Here is a 25,407-nt window from a genome sequence, read left to right on the forward strand (position 1 = left end):
TATTACACTATAAATATAATCAAAGGATATAATTACTATTAAAAAAATACAGATTTAAAAGACACAAATTACTATAGCTAACTAAATGGCATACACTGGATTGAATACATTCTAATATTATATATAAAATATGAATACCAAAGAATCACAGATAAATACAAAATAAAAATCTACCAAGATATATGATGAATATTTTGTTACCTTAATTAGTGAGATTCTTTTGGGGAGAGATTTTGGAAATTTTGAAAAAAAAAATAGAGAAGAAGGAAGAGAGATAAGCGGGAATAAAAACAATTAGAGAAAGAAGAGGGACTGGGAAAATAAAGGCGACCATTAAGAAAGAGAAGAGGAAAACATGGATGACTTTATAATTAATTAATTATATTTTTTTTAAAACGCGTGTATAACAAGTTGAGAAAAATTAGGAATTAAATTGGGATACTTTTAAATTGCTATAAAAATATAATATAGCTGTTATTAATAATTTCTTTAAACTGTCATTTCCACTAAATAAAATAAGTTGATAATTTTGAGTAATTCACTAATTTTTCCTTATATGTACCCAAAAATTATGTATTATATTTATCCAAAAAATTATATATTATATTTATTCTTAGATGGGGCTTTCTCCCTTGTAAGTTAATTATGAAATCTATCAGCATGTGACAATCTTTTATTTCTTTTTTAGTTTCAACTATTACACTCTCCTCTAATTCATTTTATGCGACAATCTATTATTTTTAATCAGTCAGGTAAAATAATATCTTTTTATATTCAAAAAAATATCAAAAATACTCTTAATTATACAATAATAAACTTTCAAAAAAAAATAATTAATCACACCTGGACTAACTTGATGAAGAAGAAAAGGCAAACATCCAAGAATATCAACTGAAAGCACAAATCTTGAACACATTTTCCTTTGATATGCAAAGAAATTATAGCTAGGGTTTGCGATTTTGAGAAAATAGAGAGTGAAAAGGTGAATTAGTTGGCTATTTTATTTTTAAATTTTAAAATTTACGTGTAAATTAGTTGGCAGCCATTGAATGACTAATAAATCCACGTCACAGCATTTGCCTTACACGCATTTAGGCTGCAAGTGTCGAGTGTTTTTTTGTTTGAGCGTGAATAGTTAAAGTGCGTACTTGTGCACTATGAAAGTTCAAGGTCCAACTTAAAATTTGAAGCCAAGTTTGAGGTCCTATTTATGTATTATGCATTTGTAAAAAGATATTAATGAACACAAACCATCAAACGTATCAGTTGAGTAATGCATGAAAATTCCTATAGACTACAACAATCATTCCAAGTTATGAACATCACAATTGTCAGGCAAAAGAAATTATGTACAGTAGCATCAATACAACAGAAAAGAAGATGCCAGTACAACATTTTGCAAAAAGATTACCATATATTTCTCCCATCAGCACCAATCCATCTCGTGAAGCACTAGATCCACCAAATCCTTCAAAAGAAAGTACAACTTCAGATGATGAAGTAAAATAATAAATTGAGCAAAACTTTCTGCACATGAAAATGCATTAGATCAATGTCAAAGAAACTAATACTTACCATTGTCATCCACCTTAACATAGCAGGTCCCACTGCCTATAGAAACATATACCTGGTGGAAACTGGTTCAAGTTCAAACTAGGACTACACTACTGATAAAAATAACGAAAGTAAAAAGTACAGTCCTATAAGGAAGTAAATCTCATGGAAAAAAGAAATAGAGTTGCAATATAAGAATATTCATTTGAAAAAAAAAACACTTATGATACTAGAATGGAGTATCATACTAAGAGGAGTAAAGGTGTATAAATTTTCATATGAAGCTTATGCCCTGTCAAATTTTTGACTCCGCAATGCCTTGCTCTGAGTTTTGCACCAGGAGAAGTTCTGAAAATATATTTCCTTGCCCTTGCCTCTAGGAGACCTTTGATTTTAGACCTGGTTAACATCATCAGCTACTTCAAAACTATAATCATCTTCAAGGCGATTTCGTTTATTTCTGTAGTTACTTTTTTCAAACTTAATATCTTCATCACTAGGAAAAGATGATCCATCATGTATCAGGCTTCTGTGCTCCGCATAAATAGTTTCCTTCTCTCATGCATCACATTTGAACTGTCATCAAGTTCAAGAGCCTCCCTAAATGAGGCATCCTCTGTTGATCTGCCAGCTACAATAGACTCATCCTCCCATCCTGAACCTAACAGGCAGTCTAATTTATACCTGAAGCTAGCTGAAGCACTGAATTTGTTATCCAGGAAATCATCCTCTGTAGGCACAACATTAGATGAAAGGGGTTGCAAAATTTCTGGATTTCCAGTTGACACTGACTGTGCCATGAGCAAGAGAACCATCAATTTATCGACTTGAACTTTCGATCTGACAGAGGAATCTGGACTCGGCATCATGCTTTTTAGAAACACTTCCCCACAGAATATTCTGTGAAGAACGAGTCTCTCTCCTGACAGTGCATTCTCCACTTAGTTTTTTTGACTGCAGGGAAGGAAGTTCAAGTGCTCTGGGCCCTGTACCTCATTTTCCAGATCTCGTAATTCACAGGTATATCTGAAAAGAGAATGGGATAGCAATAGATGAGGAGGATACTTCAACAACTATATTCTTATCAACGTTTTCCAAAAGTAGCTCAAGAGAAAAGTGATACAACTACGCAATGGCATAATAGTGAAATGCTATGCACCATCTGATGCATAAATAACTTCTCTATTCCACTAACCAACCTTCCACAATTTGACCTCTTAAGACCTCTTTCCAATGATAGTTCCAGTGATGTCATGCCTCTCTCCGACAACCATTCTAATACAGTCTTGCCTCTTTCCTAGAACTTTCTGACAGAGTCGTGACTATTTTTAGATGAATGTCTGATCGTGTCGCACCTCTTTCTGAGGAGCGTTCCCCCCAAGATGAGCCTCTTATCGGTGATTATTCCTGTACTTGCACCTCTTTCTGGACATTTTTCTGATAGCAACATTCACTTTCCTGGTAAGCTTCCATCTACTGGAACTTCTCTAGCCAAATCTTCCAGTGATATTCAGTTTCTAATGATTTCACTATAAGCAAACTAAGGTGGCTTCCCCACATTGTGCTCGACTGGTGTCCAATATTAGATTATGCTAGGTGTTAGTAAAAAGTTAGTCCCTCACCCATTAAATAAGAGATGTGAATTATATTTTCAGAAAATAACCCAAACCAATTCTCACGAGACAAGCCCTAACACAAACTCAATTCTACAAAAGTAAATCCTAAGACACACACTCATTTCCCAACCCCAAAATAATTAAAAAATAAATGCCAACAAAAAGTCTCACCTTAAATTCCACAGAGGTCATTGAAGGCTCCAAAGCCAAATCATGTGAAGATCTTGGGCAGTTTAGGTTCAACAAAAACAGTGGATATATCTGAGATCTACTTCACTGGTCAATGTCAAAAGACTGTCAAAACTCATCGTTATGTTATTAAGTAATTTATGTACTAGTCCTTTGGAAGCAAATCTTGAATTGATGTTGGCATTATGAAGGTTAAGGAAAACAAAAACACCGTAAAAAACAAGCATTCGATATAGTAAATGCTAACCGAATATTAGGTTTTCGTTTTCTTTGTTCAGGAAAATATACTAAAACAAATGGATACACATCTATTGAAGGGCCTGCAAATTAAACAGTGGTTTTTAAGAAACAAAGTATAGAAAAGATAACTTATCACATCTCTTATCCATCAATTTGGGCCTGTATCGGTTCACTGTGTAAACATCACAACCTGAGATGTATCAGGAGAGCTTGAATGAACCATCGATTGCATTCAATTTATTAAGGGAACCCAGATGGATCCCAAACCCATTGGACAATAGCGGCAATGGGGAAGGAGAAGCACACACGTGTGCAAAGTAGGTCATCCTCACTGCATGCAAATGAACAAAATCTAAGAAACCAAAAAGGAAATATACTAAGTTAGCTGGTATAACAGAGACGGACCTTTCAATATAAACAATTTTGAAGGAGACACTGGGATGCATATGGGCGATTCCTAGCAGATATTCTTTCAGAGATTGCGAGACCCTCTTTGGGCTTCCATATTACCTATGCAAACCAAAAGATCAAACAGGACAGAGTACAAATTTAGAAGTACGTAAATCAATATTTTTCATTTGTTTGAATTGTGAGAAAACTAGAAGTACTAGGAATGCATTTGCTTCCTTCGAACTGGTTGGTTGAAAAATACATCACGAACAATGAATGCAAAAAAGAAAAATCCCAACAAATTTCCTTATTAGCAAACAACAGTCAACTCATGTATCAGGTAGGCTTATACGGAATTACCTGTTGTACCAACATCTTGTCTACAATCATCAATTCCAAGGTATAAACACTTGTCGTCCTGTAAACAATGGCAAGAACAATGACCAAGTTAATAGTTTTATACCTATCCTAATGGATACTACCAACTGAATCTCAAAAGAACTTTACCTTCAAAACCGTACGATATTCATTTGGCCTCCAATGAGTTTTACTAACAATTTCCAACAAAGAAACATTAGAAATATAGCTTAGAGCCTCTCCTTTAAGCCAAAGCTTGCTGGGAAAGCATGCATATCGTCTGAATGGCTGTATTTTGATGTCGCTGGAGTAAAGGAAGCATAAGAAACCATAGTTAAAATGGTGGGAAAAAAGGAAGCACGACAGAAGATGAAAGAAACAGTCACATATATTTCTCCATAAGCTGGGCTTAAAGTACCTAAGCACCAATATGTATGTTCCAACCCAACTTCAGCTAGAATAAATAATCAAGACATCTCTACATACAGTAGTGATCAAATACAAATATATTTCATTTCTCTCTCTATATATATATATCCCCTCCCCTTTTTTAGGGACGCTTTACAGGTAAATAAAGTTTTTTTATTGCAAATGAAGCACCAGGAATGCGATGTACATGGACATCTTACAATAAAAGTAAAAAGAAAATGTAAGCATCAACATTTTCTGTCTCTAATGACCATAATCTCATTTTAATACTTCAAAATATTTGTAATTTTACAATTTTTGCATGCCGTCTTTTTCAATGAATGTTCATCACGGATGTAGACATATATTTCTTGAAATGCAATTTTCCACTCACTTGAAAACACAAAGAAGTCTGCTTCAACTCCTCAATAATGAGAGAACATTCTGAAGGCAACAATGCATCTCCAAACATAATTGCACCTATGAAAATAAATAAATAGAATGGCAACATCATGAATCAATCCATCAATCATGCTTCACTCCCAATACTAGTTGACCTGATATATTGATCCAAATTCCACTGTATCTGTTCCACTCTATCCATATCAGAGTTATTGTTCCAACACAAATAAAAACAAAGACATCAGTGATGGAGGAGAGAGAGCATCCAAGTAGTTCCAAATTCATAAATTATATGAACTTACTCTTGCAAGCCTTGTTATTCAGGATCTGATTCACTGATGGGGGTACTAATTTATTGATGATCCATCAGAGAACATGACACGGCATTTAAGCAAGATTCCATGAGTAAGATTAAGAGTTAAATGGAGGAGTAATATATGAGAGCTAGTTAAGTGTCAATGGACTAACATGTTGAATAAATTCTAACAGATCCACATCAGTTAGAGATTAACGCACAAAATACACGAAACTTGTATTATCAAGAAAACAATCATTTTCTTATGAAACACGTGCAAGAGAATCTTGTTAGCCAATGGAGTATTTTCTAAAACATGAATGATGTCATGAATAGTTTTCCAAATTAAGTTGGAAGCTATTCAAGCTTCAAGGCCTTCTAAATCAAAAAGAGAGAACCTCTATAGCATTATTTGTTATAGATGGTATTAGAACAAAAACTCTCTTCCCTTAGAAGTTCCAATTCATAATTCACTTCCTATAATAAACCCTATTAAAACATAAAATGGACCTCTTAAGAGGCAATGCACACAAATGACACTTGAAAGGCTTAAACCCTCAAAAATCCTTCTTGCTTTCAACAAGATGGAGCACAGAATTGAAATAAACTATGCTATTGATACCTAAGAATGGAATACCTAGCCTGAGAAGAAGGGCTTGTCATGCCTTGTTTTCCACATTTAGACAGGCATATATCCTTCAGATGGAGGAATATTAATGTTGAAGAGAATAAGCTATAAAGTGCAGTAAAAGGCTTGAGAATGTAGGTGAGCAATCTCTCCCAGTGCTTGTGTATTTATACTACTCAGCATAGCTTTATTCCCAATAATTCCTAATCCCAAATTCATATTTCCTAATAGTTAACGTGACTTCCTAAATCCTATATTAACAACTATAATCAATACTATAATACTAAGACTGATTTACAAATGGTTTGCATGTACTTAACCATTTGAATGAATAATATGACAGAGACAAGTATTAGAGAATATTACCGCAAGAAGCGTGACAGATGTTGGTTGCTTGTGAATCAGATTGAAGTTCCTGCTTTAACCAAAACACATAACTTCATGCTCAGAGTTAGGTTCAACTTTAATGAATGTTGCGAAATTTAGTGCAATGGATTCTGGTAGATGGCAATTTTATTAAGTTCCACAGATTGGTTGTGTAATGAAAATCTAAACAAAGATAGTACCCTACTACCTTGTAAATGATCTTGAAACTTGTGAATGAATGTTGCAAATCCAACCCTAGTTTTGAATTTGGTGAGCATAGTTGTGTAGTAATTGGTAACCAATTTCAGGCATGACCTGCAAAAGCATAGTCAAAGACTCAAAATCAACGTTACCTATTATAAAGAGCCCCACGTGACTCAAATTCAATGCTACCTATTAGCAAAATCAATGTAGCAATTCTTGCTCGGAATCAAGATGGGTTGTTGTCCTCGTTTGTCCAGATAGGACCTGATAATTCAATAAGTTAAATACTCCAAGTACTTGTGGGATTTCATTGGGTTATATATTGTTGTTGTTGTTACAGACTCCAAGTTGAAATAACACGTCAATGAGTTTTTAGACAATCATTACCTTCTCACGCAGTTCTTCAAAACAAATTCGCTCATCTGCAGCATGTAGATCACTAAAATTAGCGTAATGTCCAATGAATATAAATGCTAGAATCAAACAAAAGATCATAATCCTTGACTATATAATGCAAATAACTAAGTGCTACATAGTTATGAGGAAATTACTTTTTTTACGCGGCCAACAAATATTATACTATTTATGCGGAAGTTTATGTTGATTTATATTTGCTAATGCGTCCAACCAAACCATCCGTAAGAGAAACAAGTGTTTAAAATAAATGCATTATAAGGAATTAATGAGAAACCAAGAATGGCCATAATGGACTATGCAGAGGCCAGAATAGTCCTCACCAATCATAGCAGGTGTTGTGTTCGCCACAATCGGAATAAACTTCATATCAATCTGTTGGAGAACTTTGGCACTCTCCAGTCAGTTTTAATCTATGGTATCAGGAACCAATGGAAGCACCAACAAAATGCAAGACACCAGAAGTGACATTGAGTGAAGTATCCCGATGCTTATGATTCTGTGTTCCAGTACCGCTCTGCATCTCATATTGGAAAAGGTAAAAGTTCATCGTCTTAACAAAATAGAGAAGAAGTCCCAAAAACATCGAAGCTAAAGCTAAGGTACTCAATTGTAATCTTTGGACAGAAGTCCCTCCATTTTAGCCCAGAATATAAGAAACTGAGTTTTGTCGATGCAAATTCTGAAAATTTGATCAAAAAATGTCAGGAGGCATGACAATTTTATTACAAGATCAAAACATAAGCAAAATGGAATTTGAAAGAGACTGTGTGGCCTAGGAGACTTAAAAAGGAACATTGTAAGCTCTAATGCTTTCATAATTTATAAGAATGTAGTCTAAGATAATCTTGAAAACAGGGTGAAAGAAATGAAGCTGATTAACTGAAACATGTACTGGGAAAAGCCACCTCTTATTCAGGTTAGGAACAAATGGCAGGAATGGTTTACTTTCTTATTTCCTAAAACATGAATGATGTCATGAATAGTTTTCCAAATTAACTTGGAAGTTATTCAAGCTTCAAGGCCTTATAAATAAAAAAGAGAGAACCTTTATATCATTGTCTTGTTACAGATGGTATTAGAACAAAAAAAGCTCTTCCCTTAGAAGTTACAATTCATAATTCACTTGCTAAAATAAACCCAATTAAAACATAAAATGGACCTCTTAAGAGACAATGCGCACAAATGACACTTGAAAGGCTTAAACCCTCAAAAATCATTCTTGCTTTCAACAAGATGGAGCACAGAATGATGTAAATTGTGCTATTGATACCTCAGAATGGAATAAGTAGCCTGAGAAGAAGGGCTTGTCATGCTTTGATTTCCACATTTAGACGGACATATATCCTTCAGAGGGAGGAATATGAATGTTGAAGAGAATAAGCTAAAAAATGTAGTAAAAGGTTTGAGAATGTCGGTGAGCAACTAATCCTGAATTAACAACTACAATACTTTTCCCTTCTAAAAGACTGATTTTCAAATGGTTTATATGTACTTAACTTTTTGATGTGTAATATGACAGAGACAAGTTGAGAATGTTACCGCAAGAAGTGTGACAGATGTTGGATGCTTGTGAATCAGATTAAGTTCCTATTTTAACCAAAACATAAAACTTCACGCTCAGAATTAGGTTTAACTTTAATGAATGTTGCATAATTTACTGCAATGGAATTTCTGGTAAATGGCAATTTTATCAAGTTCCATAGACTGGTTGTGTGATGAAAATCTAAACAAAGATCGTAACTTACCTGGTAAATGATCCTGAAGCTTGAGAATGGATGTTGCAGATTTAACCCCAGTTCTGAATTTGGTTCAAGCATGACCTGCAAAAGCATGGTCAAAGACTCAAATCAATGTTACCTATTACAAAGATTTTCAAGACTTCCCCACCAGCCAAACAACATAAGGCAAAGATAAACTCTATTTCACATTAGATGACCATAAACGTACCAACTCTTGCTTGGAATCAAGATAGGTTGTTCTCCTCTTTTGTCCAGAACTCCAGATAGGACCTGATAATTCACTAAGTTATAGACTCCAAGTTGAAATGACACATCAATGAATTTTTAGACAACCATGACCTTCTCACGCAGTTCTTTGAAATTAATTCTCTCATCTGCAGCATGCTGTAGAACATGACAATGAGTGTAATGGTCAACGCACAAAAATGCTAGAATCAAACCAAAGATCATAATCCTTGACTATATAAAAAGGGACGCACATTTATTTTGACATGGGCCTCAGTTTCTACATAAGAATATACTCTACCAGACGGTCACAAAGTGATGAAACAAAAGATAAAGCACCCTATATCACTCTCCTTTTCTTCAGTAATATCACATAATTGCAATACAAAAGAGTAAGACATTATTTGGTTAAAGTAGAGTCATGCAGGGAATGTTTATACGGTGATAATGATGTAAAAACTGTTATTTGGTAAATAATAACGTTGGGATTCTAGTGGTGAATAACAAATGAGTGATGCTATGCAAGGACTATCTACATAAAAGGTAATTTTTGCCTGTAAATACTCATGTCCTTGCATTGTTGACACGTTTTTCTTACTCCATATTCTAACCCACAAAAAATAATACGTAGATTCTCGCATAAGTCATGAGGATATTAATAATGAACAGTTAAATACCGCCAACCAAATGCAGCATTAGTGATGTCGAGCTTATTTCTTCTTATGCGGATAACGGAGTGATACATAGTTATGTAGATATTACTTTTACTTACACAACCAGCAAATATTATATTATTTATGCGGAAGTTTATGCTGAAATTTATATTTGCTAATGAGTCCAATCAAACGATCCCTAAGAGAAATAATCTTTTAAAGCAAATGCATTATAAGGAAATTCATGAGAAATCAAGAATGGCCATAATTGACTATGCAAAGGCCAGAATAGACCTGATCAATATAGCAAATGTTGTGTTCGCCACAATCGGAATAAACTTCTTATGTTGAACTTTGGAACCCTCCACGCAGTTTTTATCAATGGTATCAGGAACCAATGAATCACCAACAAAATGCAAGACGCCAGAAGTGACATTGAGTATAGTATCCTGATTCTTAAGATTCTCTGTTCCAATATCGCTCTCCATCTCATATTAGAAAAGGTAAAAAAGTCCATCATCTTAACAAAATAGAGAAGTCACAAAAACATCTGAGATGTAGCTAAGCTACTCAACTGCAATCTCTAGGCGGAAGACCCTCCATTTTCTCACAGAATCTAAGAAATTTTGAGTTTTGTTGGTGCAAATTCTCAAAATTTGAATAAAAGATGTAAGGCATGACAATTCTATTACAAGATCAGAACATAAGCAAGATGGAATTAGAAAAAGATTATGTGGCCTAGGAGACTTAGCAAGAGACTTTGTAGTCTCTAATGCCTTCATAATTAATAAGAATGCAGTCTAAGAAAGCCTTGAAAAGTGGGTTTAAGAAATAAAGCTAATTAACTGAAACATGTGCACTAGCGAAATTAAGCTCTTATTTAGGTCAGGAACAAATGGCAGGATTGGTTAACCTTCTTTTGACTCCCCATTGCGTGTACTTGTGCACTCCCCTTGAGTTTGTAATTTGCTATTCTAGATGTTAAGAAGTTCCATTTCCACACTTGGCCTGAAGAGAGAAACATCAGGTTGTGTAAGTTACTAACATATTTGAGATAATATCCAAAAGAGAACTAATTCTCCCAAGAAATTTGATAATATTACCTTCATCAGAGAATACACCGTCACCACAACTTTGGGTGGAAGATTGATCACACTGATGGGACTACTGCCGTGGAAGCTCTGAGCAGATAGCTTTTGCAGAATGCTGCAGTCTCCTTACAGCTCTAGTTTCTGCACGGTGGAAAAGAACATTAATTAGTAGCACATATTTTCTGACATCGTTGATTATTAACACCAACAAGCAATCAAGGAAAAATTACCTGGCATTTTATGAAAGGGGTCGCACATAGCTTCTGGATTTCCAGTGTACACCAACAGTGCAATGAGCAATGGATCCATCAATTTGACTGAATTGAACTTTCAATCTGAAAAGAGGAATGTGGACTCAGGATCGTGCTTTTCAGAAGCACTTCCACACAGAAGATTATGCAAAGATCGAATCTCTCTCCTAACAGTGCACTCTCCAGTCCCTCTTTTTCTTGATCTCATAATTCACAGGTGTATATGAAAAGAGAAGCAGGGAATGGGATAGAAATAGATGAGGAGGAAACTTCAACAACTACATTCTTAAGAGAAAAGAAAGCGATAAAACTACATGATGTCATAGCACTGAAATGCTTTCCACCATCTAATGCATAAGTAACTCTCTTCCACTAACGAAACCTTCCACAATTTGTTTCCTCCCCCCCCCCCCTTCTTTTAGGGAGGTAGGTAGGGAACTGTGCCTACAGGGAAGGGAATGTGGAGTGGACAAAGCCACATGTACAAATAACATTAAACAAAATGAATCCTAAGTGATGTTACATAAAAATGTTGATATCTCAATTGCTCTCACAGGCAAAGTTACTTTCAGTCCAAAGATTTGTGACAGTATCCTCAATAAAGAGAAGAACCACACACACCCACACACCCCATCTTTTTTTTTCTTTTTGAGGCGATAAGTCAAATCACTCCTCGCTTAACCTACTTATGGTACACAAAGTAGAAATTCTGAGCAGGAGATGACCAACACTTTTAACAAATAACATGGCATTGAAGTCAATAGCTTCCTATCCAGTACATAGCAAAATGTCTATAGAATCAGACGATGTAATCAGTTGAAACAAAATTCGGTAATCCTAAAAGTGCAACAGTTCTCAAGTTTCATCTAGTCCATGGTCTGCAGCCAAAAACTAAGAGGAACCAAATGCAGACCTCTGGTTACATGTGCTCCCATTTCCTCCATTCATCAAAGAAAAATAAGATTGTCACTTCCTCGGAGCCTATTCTAGCTTTTCCTTAATCCCCTCATTCTAGTTAATGATTTAGTATTTATTAAAACTGTTAGAACATTAGAGTAGTGTTAAATGCTCAAATGAAGTTACTTCCTCTAAGATCCAAGTCATTAATATATATTTCTCTCTTTATTTTCTTCAAAGAAGAGAAAATATACTAACTCGGTGACTCTAACCTGAAGGGGGTATGTTGACACCTTTCGAAACAAAGGATACATAAAAAAGTATCCTCGAAAGCTCTTGAGTCTCTAGAATAATGCCAAAGATCAACAGCGTTAGCATATTTAATTGGTCAAAGTTGTTTGTCAAACCTCCACAGATGAAGAATGAAGATCAAACTAAACTTTTTGGTAGGGCTCAATTTTTTCTGAATAACAGAAAATTTTATTGTGAATTAGATGGCCCAGATTGACCTACAAGTTTGAAATTTCTGAGAATATGAGCCACCCCACTACCCTGATCCCACTCAAAAATCAAAATACAGCTGGATGTCACAATCTCCTAAAGATAGCAAGGCTCCAAGAAGATTGATGTAGCAAATATCTAGATTTATGAAAATTGATGTAAATTTGAAAGAAAAAAAAAGACTGCAAAATCCATTTAAAGGGAAGCAGAAGCAAAAACCAGGAGTCTAAGTTCAAACATGAAGAGTTGTCAGCCTTAGAAGCAGAAAACACATTGTAATGAGAAATACAACAATACAATCAGTAAAACAAGTATGTATGACATGTCCTTGCTAACATTGGTCTGTTTGGTTTTGCAACCAAAAGAAGCTAGAAATGTTGTTTTGCATTGTTCTCCGATGATCAATGGGAGAGAGTATTTTGGACTTATCACATCTCTTTATCCATCAATCTGGACCTGTATACCTTCACAGCATCAGGACCTGAGATGTATCCTGAAAGCTTGAATGCACCAATGCTTGCATTCAATTTGTTAAGGGAACTCAGCTGAATCCCAAACCCACTGGACAACAAAGGCAGGGAGAAGGAGAAGCACGTGTGCAAAGCAGGTCATCCTCACTGCATGCAAATGAACAAAATCTAAGAAACCAGACAGGAAATATCCTTAAGTTATCAAATACAGACATTTCGATATAAACAATTTTGAAGGAGACACTGGGATGCGCAAGGGCAATTCTTAGCAGAGGCGCTTTTGAAGAATGAAAACTCTCTTTGGACCTCAAGATTATATATGCAAAGCCAAAAGAACAATGAGATCAGAGTACAACTTTAGAAGTGAAGTCAACTCATGGATCAGGTAGGCTAATATAGAATTACCTGTTGTACCAACATCTTGTCTACAATCATCAAATTCGAAGGTACAACCACTTGTCGTCCTGTAAATAATGGGAAGAACAAAGACCAAGTCAGTAGTTTTATACCTATCCTAATGGATACTATCAACTGAATCTCAAAAGAACTTTACCTTCAAAACCTTACGATATCCATTTGGCCTCCCGTGAGTTTTGGTAACAATTTCCAATAAAGAAACGTCAGACATAGAGCTCAAAGCCTCTCCTTTAAAGCTAAAGCTTGCTGGGAAAGCATACATATCATCTGAACGGCTGTATTTTGATGCCGCTGGTGTAAAGCAAGCATATAAAATCATAGTTCCTTTTCTTTCTTTTTTCGGTGAAACAAGTGATTCCGCCATTAAACAAAATAGACCACTTCAATTATGAAAGTTCCCCTCCAGGAAAAAACATCATATGAACATACATAGTGTTATTTTATAGGACAAGGAAACTGCTAAAGAATTATTACGTTTCTAGCAGGAGAGTGAGACGTATCCAACTTGTAAAATGCAATTTTTTTGGAAGAGGAATGCATCTCATTAGCTTCTTTACTGAACAGAAACAGAACTATCGAGCCAATCATTCCAACGTACCAGTTCCCTGAGTGTCCAATCAGTAGAGAGAACCAACCTTGTAAACAATGTCAGCAGTCTTCCGAATGTCCCAGCACAATATGCAAGGGTCCTAAAAGAAATTTGAGATGAACTTGGTCAAACATATGTCTAACACAACATGCATGCATGACAGGATACTAGCATACACGTGACGATAGACAAGAATTGAGTCCGAAGAGGAAAGGATCAAATTTTAGATCATAAATAGATAAGTGAAGGAAATCAACAAGTAGCAGACATGCCTTTCAGCTGACACGCACAAAGTTTCTATTTCTCTGGATGAAGGAAATGAAAACAGATCTTATTTTAAAATTATTACTCAAGTTTACAAACTATACACTAAAAAGTCGAGGTAGAAGTTGAAAAGATTGATACTTGAGCCTTACGAGTTGTTAGATGTTAAAGTGAGTTTTTTGACGTCTCTATAGGGACAGGTGGTCAATTATACATTCGCCTGGAGTCGAGGCTGCTCAAAGTTCATTTTTATAGGATTAAATTCTTGAAAACTGGTCCCGAGCAAAGGATCTGGTGGCAGAGGAGACAGTCCTGGACTAAAAGATAGCATGCCAGAACCATGATTTTCAGTCTGTTAATTGAAATCCATAAGATGATCGTCTTCATCCAGAATGTCCTTGGATAATGAAGATTTTTCTGAATCTCCTGTAAAATTATGACTCCGCAATGCCTTGCTCTGAGTTTTGCACCAGGAGAAGTTCTCAAAATATATTTCCTTGGCCTTGCCTCTAGGAGACCTTTGATTTAAGACCTGGTTGACATCATCAGCTACTTCAAATTCAAAATCATAATCATCTTCAAGGCGATTTTGTTTAGTTCTGTAGTAACTTTTTTCAAACTTAATATCTTCATCACTAGCAAAAGATGATCCATCACGTATAAGGCTTCTGTGCTCCGCATAAATGGTTTCCTTCTCTCATGCATCACATTTGAACTGTCATCACGTTCAAGAGACTCCCTAAATGAGGAATCCTCCATTGATCTGCCAGCTACAATAGACTCATCCTCCCATCCTGAACCTAAACAGGCAGTGTGATTTACAACTGAAGCTAGCTGAAGCACTGAATTTTTTATCCAGGAAATCATCCTACAGGGAATGGAATGTGAAGTGGACAAAGCCACATGTACATACAACATCAAATACAATGAAACATAAGTGATGTTGCATAAAAATGTTGAGTTCAATTGCTCTCACCGACAAAGTTACTTCCAATCCAGAGATTCGCGAAGTATCCTCAATAAAGAGAAGGACGGGCCAATCCTACAAGTAACAATAAAGAACCAACCAGTCACCATAAGATATTCTAGAAAAACACAACAAAATAACTTTATCAGATTAAGACAATAAGTATCAAGGGAGCCAACAAAGGGAATACAATGCTGCACATCATTTCTGGCAATTTGATTGCACATTAAACATGGAACAAAATGAACAAGTGACATGTTCTAATAGACAAACAAAAACCACACCACTCCCCACCTACCCTTTTTTTTCCTTTGTGGTGATAACGTTAAAACAGGGGAGTCAGTTAAGTGGGTTTCAATTCAAACACATTATTCAGAGAACATGACACGACATTTAAGCAAGAACATAAACAAGATTCCACATAAGAAAGATTAGGGCTAATTAAATGAAGGAATGAATATGAGAGCTAGTTAGTGTCAATGGACTAACCTGTTGAAGAAATTCTAACAGATCCACATAAGTTAGATTAACGCCCAAAATACACAGATCCTGTAGTATTAAGAAAACAACCATTTTCTTATGAAACACATGCAAAAGAATCTTGTTAGCTAGTGGAGTATTTCATAAACATGAATGATATCATGAATAGTTTTCTGAAATAAGTTGGAAGCTATTCGATTTTCCAGGCCTCAAAATTCAAAAGGAGAGAACCTCTAGCATTGTCTTGTAATTGATGGTATTAGAACAAAAAAAATTCCCTTAGAAGTAACAATTCAAATTCACTCGCTATAATCAACCCAATTAAAAATAAAATGGACCTTAAGAGACAATGTGCACAAATGACACTTGAAAGCCTTAAACCCTCAAAAATCCTTCTTGCTTTCAACAAGATGGAGCACAGAGCTGATATAAACTGCGGTATTGACACCTCAGAATGGAATAACTAGACTGAGAAGAAGTGTTTGTCATGCTTTATTTTCCAGACTAAGGAAGACATATATCCTTCAGAGGGAGGAACATGATCGCTAAAGAGAATAAGCTCTAAAGTGTAATAAAAGGTTCAAGAATGTAGGCGAGCAATCTCTCCCGGCCCTTGTGTATTTACTATACAGTGTAGCCTTATTCCCAATAATTCCTAATCTCAATTCTTATTTCCTATTAGTTGATGTCACTTCATAATCCTGTATTACCAACTACAATTAGTACTATATTACCTTACCCTTATAAGACTGATTTGAAAATGGTTTACATGTACTCACCTTTTTGAATGTATAATATGACAGAGACAAGTATTAGAGAATGTTACCGCAACAAGTGTGACAGAAGTTGGCTGCTTGTGAATCAGATTTATGTTCCCGCTTTAACCAAAACATATAACTTCATGCTAGAGTTAGGTTCAACTTCAATGAATGTTGCAAAATTTAGTGGAATAGAATTTCAGGTAAATGGCAATTTTACCAAGTTCCATAGACTGGTTGTGATGAAAATCTAAACAAAGATCCGTAACTTACCAAGTAAATGATTTTGAAGCTTGAGAATGAATGTTGCAGATCCAAGTTCCAACCCCAGTTTTGAATTTGGCCAGCATAGTATGGTCAAAGACTCAAAAATCAATGTTACCTATTATAAAGAGTTTCAAGTCTTCCCCACAAGACAAGAAGCACAAGGCAAATATATTTCTCATTAGATGACCATAAACGTACCAATTCTTGCTTGGAATCAAGATAGGTTGTTCTCCTCTTTTGTCCAGATATGACCTGATAATTCACTTAAGTTAGAAACTCTACATTGAGACGACACGTCAATGAGTTTTTAGACAGACATTACCTTCTCACGCTGTTCTTCCAAACGAATTCGCTCATCTACAGCATGCTGTAGAACATGACAATGAGTGTAATGCTCAACGAAGATAAATGCTAGAATCAAACAAAAGATCATAATCCTTGACTATGTAAAAAGGGACGCACATTTATTTTGACATGGGCCTCAGTTTCTACATAAGAATATACTCTACCAGACGGTCACAAAGTGATGGAACAAAAGATAAAGCACCCTATATCACTCTCTTTCTCTTCAGTAATATCACAAAATTGCAATACAAAAGAGTAAGACATTATTTGATTAAAGTTAGTCATGCAGGGAATACTTATGTTGTGATAATAATGTAAAAACTGTTCTGCAAGATAATAATGCTTGGAATGCATTTGCTTCCTTCGAAAAAGGTTGGTTGTAAAATACATGACGAAAAACTGACTGCAAAAAGAAAAATCCCAACAAATTTCCTTCTTAGCAAACAGCAGTCAACTCATATATCAGGTATGCTTATACAGAATTACCTGTTGTACCAACATCTTCTATACAGTAAAGGTACAAACATTTGCCAGCCTATAAACAGTGTCAAGAACAACGACCAGGTTAGTAGTTCTATACCTATCCTAATGGATACTACCAACTAAAACTCAAAAGAACTTTACCTTCAAAACCTTACGATATCCATTTGGCCTCCCATGAGTTTTGGAATTTCCAAAAAGAAACGTTAGAAATAGAGCTCAGAGCCTTTCCTTTAAGGCCAAAGCTTGCTAGGAAAGCATACATATCATCTGAATGACTGTATTTTGATGTCGCTGGTGTAAAGCAAGCATACAAAACCATAGTTAAAATGGCCAGACAAAAAGGAAGCACAACAGAAGATGAAGCACCAAAAAAGAGAGGTGGAGGGGGATACATATAAATATATTGCAAATGAAGCACCAGAATTGAGATGTGCATGAACATCTAACAATAAAAGCAAAACCGAAATGTAAGTATCAATATTTTGTGTTGTGTACAGCCATACCAATTTTCTCAATTACAAGTAAACCACAAAATAATAAAAACAAGAACATCTTAAAAAGATATTAAAAGGGCAGCCCGGTGCACTTAAGCTCCCGCTATGCGCAGGGTCCGGGGAAGGGCCCGACCACAAGGGTCTATTGTACGCAGCCTTACCTTGCATTTCTGCCAGAGGCTGTTTCCAAGGCTTGAACCCGTGACCTCCTGGTCACATGGCAGCAACTTTACCAGTTAATATCTTAAAAAGATATTAATGAACACAAACTGTGAAACAGCCTATCAGTTGAGGTAATGCATGCAGTCCTATAGACAATAACAATCATTCCAAGTTATGAACATCATAGTTGTCGGGCATAATAAATTATGTACAGCAGCATCAATACAATAGAAAAGATGATGGCATATGCTGATGTCATTAGAAGGCATATGCCCACGTCATCAGAAGTAGCAAACAAAGGAACATAAGAATTTATTCAAGAGCCTCACCGGTCTCTACCTTTTGTGCAAGCAACACAAAAATTTGCAGGTGCAATTAGTCTAAACGATTAAAACAGCATGAAAACACGACTTACCATCGTTAGTCACTTAACTATGATGTTCTCAGCAGCCCATCTTTACTGATCCTCAAAACATTAACAAAATAAGAAAGGATGAACCATAATTTCCCATTCTCTTACATGGCACAATGTTCCATTTTTAAGATACAATCAAAGTCAAAAAGTCTAGACCATGTAAAGGAAAATAGCCAGTGAGGGCGTTTCCATTCAACACCTAGTAAAGTCATAAAGAGTATTGAAACTTTGAAAGGGTAAATTAGTATACCTTGTTGGCACCAGCTTCGAGGCTGTTAAAAATCAACTCCTCGACAAGATAACCCCTTGTCCAAATAGCCTCAGGTATTCCCTTAATGCTCCCCATTTCCCTAAAAAAGTAAAAACAAATTCTTGAACATCCTTAACATAGACTTAGAGAATGACAACATAATTTATTTATTTTTAAGGACTTCTTGAATTTCCTTGATATGTTCCATGACAAGAAATTCTTAAAAACTACAATTTCTTCAAAAAACCAACAAGTTCTTGAATTTTTCTTAAAGAGAATGCATGCCAACAAGTTCTTGGTTTTTTTCTTTATAAGAATGCATGCAAGAATTCCAAGAGAATTTGACAATAATGAGTTCTCGAATTTTCCGTCTTTCTTTTTTAATGGATGGAAGAAAACCAAGATAATGGGAAGAGCAGTAGTATTTAGGGTTTAGGGTTTTGATGGGACAGATAATCCGGAGGAGTAATCTAAGATGCGCCACTTCAAAAAGCCAACAGGTTCTTGAATTGTCATGGATGGAAGAATATCAAGATAATGGGAAGAGCAGTAGAATACCAATAGATAGATCGACGGGAAAATTGATCGGACATCTTCACCGGAACAGTTAACAGCAGCAATCTGGTGGAGTAATCTAAGATGAGCCGGTAGCGTATATGATAAGCGGGCTTCCGTAATTTGAAAGCAGGGGAAAATATGATGGGGGTGGTGAGTTCGAACATGCGCAGGTGGTGTCTCTTTTATAGTTAAAAATACACGCGGAAAAGGATTAAAAAACTTGTTAATACACGCGGAAAAACAAACACTGGTTAATAAGAAGAGTCTGCCCCTCAAATTTGTTATTATCGTATATAACTTAAATTATTTAATTTATGTAAATTTTATATTATTTAAATATTTAATTTAGTTCAAAATAAGTGTATTTTAAATTTGTGGTTGAATTGTAATCTCATTTTAAAAACTTTTAATATATTAATATTATTTTATTTAACTTAAATATTTATAATTTTACAGTTTTTTTCAAGACGTCTTTTTTAACTAAATGTTCAATAATGAAAGTTGTCATTGTTCGATTACTTCCTTTTTCATTAAACAGTTGTTTAGAAACCTACATATGATTTAGATTGTTTTCCCATTGACTTTTGAACTTAGCATCTACAAATTAAGTATGTCTAATACAAATAATCTAGACCTCTATTTAGAGTTTTCCTCTTTTACTTAATTATGATATCTATTTATGTATCCAATAGTTTACTTAATTTTATTATTTTTAAACTTGACATATAAGATATCTTTTTGACATATTATTTGATAGGATTCGATATTTTTCGATTATTACAAAATAAAATATCTACCAAATTATTCATTACGGTTATAAAAATCATCGATTTTATTTTTAAAAATCTTAATCCCAAGTTATGAGATTATAAATTAATATTTTATACATATTAAATAGATTTTTTAAAAATTAAATATTTAATTTAGCCCAAAGTAAGTATATTTCAAATTCGTAGTTGAACTATACATGTACTTCTAACGACTATAATATCATTAAAAACTTTCAAAATATTTAATATTGCTTTATTTACCTTAAATATTTATAATCTAACAATTTTTTTGGAAGACATCCATTTTAACAAACGTTCAATCACGAAAGCAGACATTTCCTAATTGTCATTGTTCGATTATTTCTTTTTTCATTAAGTGATATTTTAAAAACCTACACATGATTTAGATTCTTTTCTCAATGACTTTTGAACTTAGCACCTACAAATTAGATATGTCTAATACAAATAATCTAGACCTATATTCAGAGTTTTCCTAAAGCTGATAAGGAAAAATGAGGCCATTCCAATCTATTGAGTGCTCAGGCCATCAATATTAGGAATGTCAATGGTTTCGAACGGTTATTCTATAAAATTTATTTCATATGTTCGGATCTGACAATACCATACCATAATCAAAAGGTACAACGGCCCGAGCGACCAGACTTAACATAAATGTAGCCACTGGAGCCATTCTAAAAAGGGAGAAATTAGCACTACTTGGTGAAATAGGTTCTTTTAGAATCAATTTCAAACCATCTGCTAGAGGTTGTAACAATCCAAACGATCCCACTACATCAGGACCCTTTCGACGTTGCACAAAAGCCATTACTTTACGTTCAGCTAGCACTAAAAAGGCTACTCCTAGTAGAAGTGGTAGAATTATTCCAAGTATTTCAGCTGGAACAGCTATGTACATTTTTTTTTCTATTCTATTTTTTTATAATCAAAACTAGACATTTCAAAACCGTTTCATTATCTCAATTTTTCTTCGTTGTTGGTATGCTTCGATTAATTTTTGGTTTTTTTTTTTTAAATATGAAAAATTAGAACACGCCACCATTATACTTGGTATGACTTTGACAAAAAATCAATCAACATGAAAGTCAAGAACCGAGTTTACTTTATTTTTGTATCCAATAAGAGAATTTAAACCATAAGAGAGGAAAAGTATCTAATAACTTGAATTCAGCTTGTTATCCAAGATCGTTGAAATACCTTGTATTTTTACTAGTTCCTACTCGAGAAATCCCCTAAAATTATGTAATGAATAAAAAATGAAGAGGGTTAGAGAGTGGGACATATAAATTTAATCATTTGTTGATGTTACAATCAAATTATCTATATGCACGGAGTTACTCTGGCTTTACATGAATACAAATGTGTGTGTTGCTGCCACCAAAAGCTAGTGTTACATTTAAGTACATACATTTATTTGTTGAATCTGTACAGATGTACCGTGCTTTAGAAATATTGAAGGACCTTTCAATATCAATTATTTGGAAGGAAAATGGTTGTTAGGGAAAGGAAAGATAACTTGTCACATCTCTTACCCATCAATTTGGGCCTGTATACTTTCACATTGTACACATCAAGATTTGAAATGTATCCTGAGAGCTTGAATGAACCATCACTTGCATTCAAACTGGTTGGCTATAAAATACATCACTTACATTCAAACTGAAAGTACTTGGAGTGCATTTTCTTCCTTCGAACTGGTTAGAGAATACATCATGAACAATGAAAGCAACAAGAAAAATATTTCCTTATTAGCAAACAACAGTCATCAGATAGGCTTACACAGAATTACCTGTTGTACCGACATCTTAACAACAATCATCAACTCCAAGTTACAAACACTTGCCGTCCTATAAACAATGGCAAACACAAAGACCAAGTTAGTATTTTATTGTAGATGAAGCACCGGGAAATCGATGTACACATATTACAATAAAAGCAAAACCAACAGGTAAGCATCAATATTTTGTGTTGTGTACAGCCATAAAATTTGCCCAATTACAATTAAAACCACAAAACCGTAAATGAAAGAACAATTGTAAAAATATACTAATGAACACAAACCATCAAACAGCGTATCAGTTGAGTAATGCATGAAATCCTATAGACTACAACAATCATTCCAAGTTATGAACATCACAGTTGTCAAGCAAAAGAAATTATGTACAACAGCATCAATACAACAGAAAAGATGATGTCAGTAGAACATTTTGCAAAAAGATTACCATATATTTCTCCCATCAGCACCAGTCCATCTCGTGAAACACCAGATCCTTCAAAAGAAAGTACAACTTCAGATGATGAAGTAAAATAATAAATTGAGCAAAACTTTCTGCACATCAAAAAGCATTAGATCAATGTCAAAGAAACTACTACTTACCATTGTCATCTATCCAAACTCAAGTGCAGCAAGATTCCAGGCAATAATACAATAAGCAAAATCTAGTAGAGCAACAACTGAGAAATTAGGATTTAAGTAGGAAAGTCGAAGAAATTTACCACAGCATTGAAGTTGTATCTGGTAACATCACCCCAATTCTCCACGTCATATGCAGTGAAATGCTTACAACAAGCCGATAACATAAGCCTATCACCATCATCATCATCTTCTTTATGAACCCTCCTGGTATTCCCAAACCCATGTCCATTCCTAATTTCTTTATCCGCCTTTGAATTCAGCTCTTGAAATCCCGTTACATACTCAGTAGCATAAGCAGAAACCACCATTGGATCTTCCCCTGGAGTTTCTTGACCTCTTCCCCATCTGGGATCCCTAAAAATATTAATAGAAGGTGCCCAGATTGACCCGTATTATACATAGCCCTTGCCTCAACTGCAATAGCCGATGCAATCGAAGCCACAAAGTTCTATTGAAAGCTGCTGTTGTAAGAATAGCTTAGGGAAAATCTGTAGAAGCTTTAATGGTGCCATTGAAATTGCTCCCATGTCCATTACCATGAAGAGATTCTGACCACCATTGATATGCTGGTAAACCAAGTCTTGGTATTGAAGTTGTATTATCAGAGAGGTGTACAATCTTCTCATCAATGGTGAGTGAGGAGATTAAGGAGTGAACTCTAGTGGAGATTGGCAATTTTTTGTTGCAGAAAGTATATTTGTGATGAGGTGGCTGACATGGGAATTGGGAAAGTGGATTTGATTTGGTTAGATGAACACTAAATTCATGAATGTTTAGGAAGACGAACAGAAAAAAGAAATGGATATTTTTGGTCATGATTGCAACAAGACTCTATGGTTGATTATTCAAGACTCTATGATTCATTATTCAAGAATTGTAGAGAAGTTTGAGTCGTTTCTGTAGTCTTTTACACCTTGTTTTGATGGTTGTTATCCTCTTATTATATTGCATGGTTAGTTGAAATATAATATTTATTTTGATTGTTATTTAAATTTTATTATATCATATTATTTAATTTTATTATTAGATAATGTTGAAAAGATTCATTTTATATAACGGTCGATGTGGTGTATTCACGTCATTATCTTAATATTTTTTTCTCATTTTGTCTTTAAGTATTATTTAATAATTATATTTCATCTTTTACTCAATCTTTTTATTGTAATTATACCCGATATTCTATTTTTCTTGTAAATTTTAATCATGTATATGTGACATTATATAACAATAAAAATAATACAAAAATATTATATTCATTAAAATAATATAATATAATATATTATAAAATAATACGTAACAATCATTTAAATAAAGTGTTATGGGTCAAGTCTTTATTTATAATATGGGCGTTATGGATTGTCAATCATTAATTGGCACTAACCCGTTAAGGTAATGGGTGCAGTGTCAATATTTCGTTGACTCTAATTCTTTATGATTAGTTACTCTGTTTTCCTTAATTATAAGGAATTTGAGATCTCGATTTTGAATTTGGATTAGGGTGGCTCAATATAATGTGAGATCTGAAGTGAAATTTTAATTAGAGGCTTAAAATTTAAATAATTCAATTTTATATTTATTTATTTAAAATTATTTTTCTAATTTTATCAATTTAACGTTGAAAAACATTCTTTTACTGAGGCAATTATTATACGAATTCTTAACGTAATTCTATAAGTATAAGTTGACAAATTTTAAATAACGATAAGTGCTAGAACCATAAAATATGATTCAAAAAGTTGATAACTTGGTATACCCCACTTTAATGTGTTTGTTATAGTACTTGAAAATTTACGAAAAAATAAAATAGATAATACACTTTGTTCAAAACTTTTTGACTATTGATCCATATTTTTGACAGAATATTACTCTAACTTATCAAAGATTTGAAGAAAGAAAATACAAAAAGAGTTAAAAAAAAAATACAAGAAAGCAAAACAACGTTTTCTTGATTTCTTCTATTTGAATGGGGTTAAGAAAAATAAAATAATATACATATATATAAAAAATGTATTTTTATCTATAAAAATATACACATAATTTGTTCTTGGTAAGAATTTAAGGCCCTTTAAAATTGGGGGCCTAAGGCATATGCCTAATATTTTTATGCATTGAGCTGACCCTCTGGATATGGCAAAAATTCTGTTAGGAGTGTTATCCTTAAATATATCTTACAATAACCGATTCGGATTTAGTCGATGTTCCAATACACACTCTGATCACCAGATGAAAAAACATTAAAAAAAATAACTCCCTCTGTCCCATATTAGATGGGCAAATATTTTTCTTATATTATTTGATCACTTACTAAATAACGATAAAATTAATTTTTTTTTCCATTTTACTCATACAATTAATATGGCCTTTGGAAGTTTAAACAAATTTTGAAGATCCAAAATTTCTTTTTTCAAGAGGCTAATTAATACTCCCTCCGTTCCTTTTTACTCGTCAAATTTTGACTTAACACATCTATTAAGAAAACAATGATTGATATAGTGAGTTTACCATTTTACCCCTATTAATTGATAGAGGTTTAAACATATTTACTCATTATATTTTTCAAAAACATTAACTCAATGTTAATAAATTGAGGGTATAATAGGAAGAAAAAAAAATTCTTGATTTGTTAAAATTAACAAATAAAAAATAAAATCAAATTAGAAAATATTTGACAAGTAAATAAGACGGAGAGTATATGAATAAAGAGCAAAATAGTAAAGTTAAGCAATATATTAATAATTTCTTAATTACTGTGTAAACTAGAAAGTATTCATCTAATATAAAACGGACCAAGAGTACGAATTATGCAAATTTCAATGCCTTACACGAGCTTTTGTGTATCTCCGTTGACAAGCTAATCATCT

General features: G+C 34.1%; 3 protein-coding genes and 1 long non-coding RNA gene across 4 annotated transcripts; all 4 read right to left on the reverse strand.

The window, feature by feature from the left end:
- Positions 1 to 1,266: 1,266 nt before the first annotated feature.
- LOC129872052 (uncharacterized) lies at positions 1,267 to 13,152 on the reverse strand. The gene is made up of 21 exons (XR_008762403.1): positions 12,888 to 13,152; positions 11,005 to 11,109; positions 10,787 to 10,915; positions 10,597 to 10,691; positions 9,014 to 9,189; positions 8,812 to 8,886; positions 8,606 to 8,653; positions 7,670 to 7,745; positions 7,387 to 7,580; positions 7,037 to 7,071; positions 6,839 to 6,913; positions 6,654 to 6,760; positions 6,446 to 6,494; positions 5,149 to 5,234; positions 4,497 to 4,650; positions 4,350 to 4,407; positions 4,005 to 4,109; positions 3,342 to 3,930; positions 1,803 to 2,580; positions 1,576 to 1,637; positions 1,267 to 1,468 (listed from the first exon to the last, which is right to left on the reverse strand). It is a non-coding gene; the product is annotated as an uncharacterized LOC129872052 (long non-coding RNA).
- A 1,059-nt stretch (positions 13,153 to 14,211) lies between these two features.
- LOC129872047 (uncharacterized) lies at positions 14,212 to 15,121 on the reverse strand. The gene is made up of 2 exons (XM_055946895.1): positions 14,773 to 15,121; positions 14,212 to 14,695 (listed from the first exon to the last, which is right to left on the reverse strand). Exons 1-2 carry the CDS (start codon positions 15,079 to 15,081, stop codon positions 14,519 to 14,521), a joined length of 486 nt encoding a protein of 161 aa, XP_055802870.1. The 5' UTR covers positions 15,082 to 15,121; the 3' UTR covers positions 14,212 to 14,518.
- Positions 15,122 to 20,710: 5,589 nt separating this feature from the next.
- Positions 20,711 to 21,028, reverse strand: LOC129872734 (NADH-ubiquinone oxidoreductase chain 1). Its single transcript, XM_055947651.1, has one exon. The coding sequence runs from the start codon at positions 21,026 to 21,028 to the stop codon at positions 20,711 to 20,713; it is 318 nt and encodes a 105-aa protein (XP_055803626.1).
- A 721-nt stretch (positions 21,029 to 21,749) lies between these two features.
- On the reverse strand, positions 21,750 to 22,925 carry LOC129872735 (uncharacterized). The gene is made up of 4 exons (XM_055947652.1): positions 22,627 to 22,925; positions 22,353 to 22,400; positions 21,920 to 21,977; positions 21,750 to 21,824 (listed from the first exon to the last, which is right to left on the reverse strand). Exons 1-4 carry the CDS (start codon positions 22,773 to 22,775, stop codon positions 21,750 to 21,752), a joined length of 330 nt encoding a protein of 109 aa, XP_055803627.1. The 5' UTR covers positions 22,776 to 22,925.
- Positions 22,926 to 25,407: the final 2,482 nt, after the last annotated feature.

This window comes from Solanum dulcamara, chromosome 11 (genome assembly GCF_947179165.1).
Source record: "Solanum dulcamara chromosome 11, daSolDulc1.2, whole genome shotgun sequence".
Classification (NCBI taxonomy): domain Eukaryota; kingdom Viridiplantae; phylum Streptophyta; class Magnoliopsida; order Solanales; family Solanaceae; genus Solanum; species Solanum dulcamara.

Excerpts from the sequence above, each read along its gene's own strand:
- LOC129872047 (XM_055946895.1), bottom strand. The coding sequence starts at position 15,081 with ATGTTGTATGTACATGTGGCTTTGTCCACTTCACATTCCATTCCCTGT. Across the intron at positions 14,696-14,772 it reads AGATATTAAGTTTGAAAAAA|GTCTTAAATCAAAGGTCTCC; the intron begins GTTACTACAGAA and ends GATGTCAACCAG.
- LOC129872734 (XM_055947651.1), bottom strand. The coding sequence starts at position 21,028 with ATGTACATAGCTGTTCCAGCTGAAATACTTGGAATAATTCTACCACTT.
- LOC129872735 (XM_055947652.1), bottom strand. The coding sequence starts at position 22,775 with ATGGACATGGGTTTGGGAATACCAGGAGGGTTCATAAAGAAGATGATG. Across the intron at positions 21,978-22,352 it reads GCTGATGGGAGAAATATATG|GACGGCAAGTGTTTGTAACT; the intron begins GTAATCTTTTTG and ends CATTGTTTATAG. Across the intron at positions 21,825-21,919 it reads TTAAGATGTCGGTACAACAG|TTCGAAGGAAGAAAATGCAC; the intron begins GTAATTCTGTGT and ends TTCTCTAACCAG.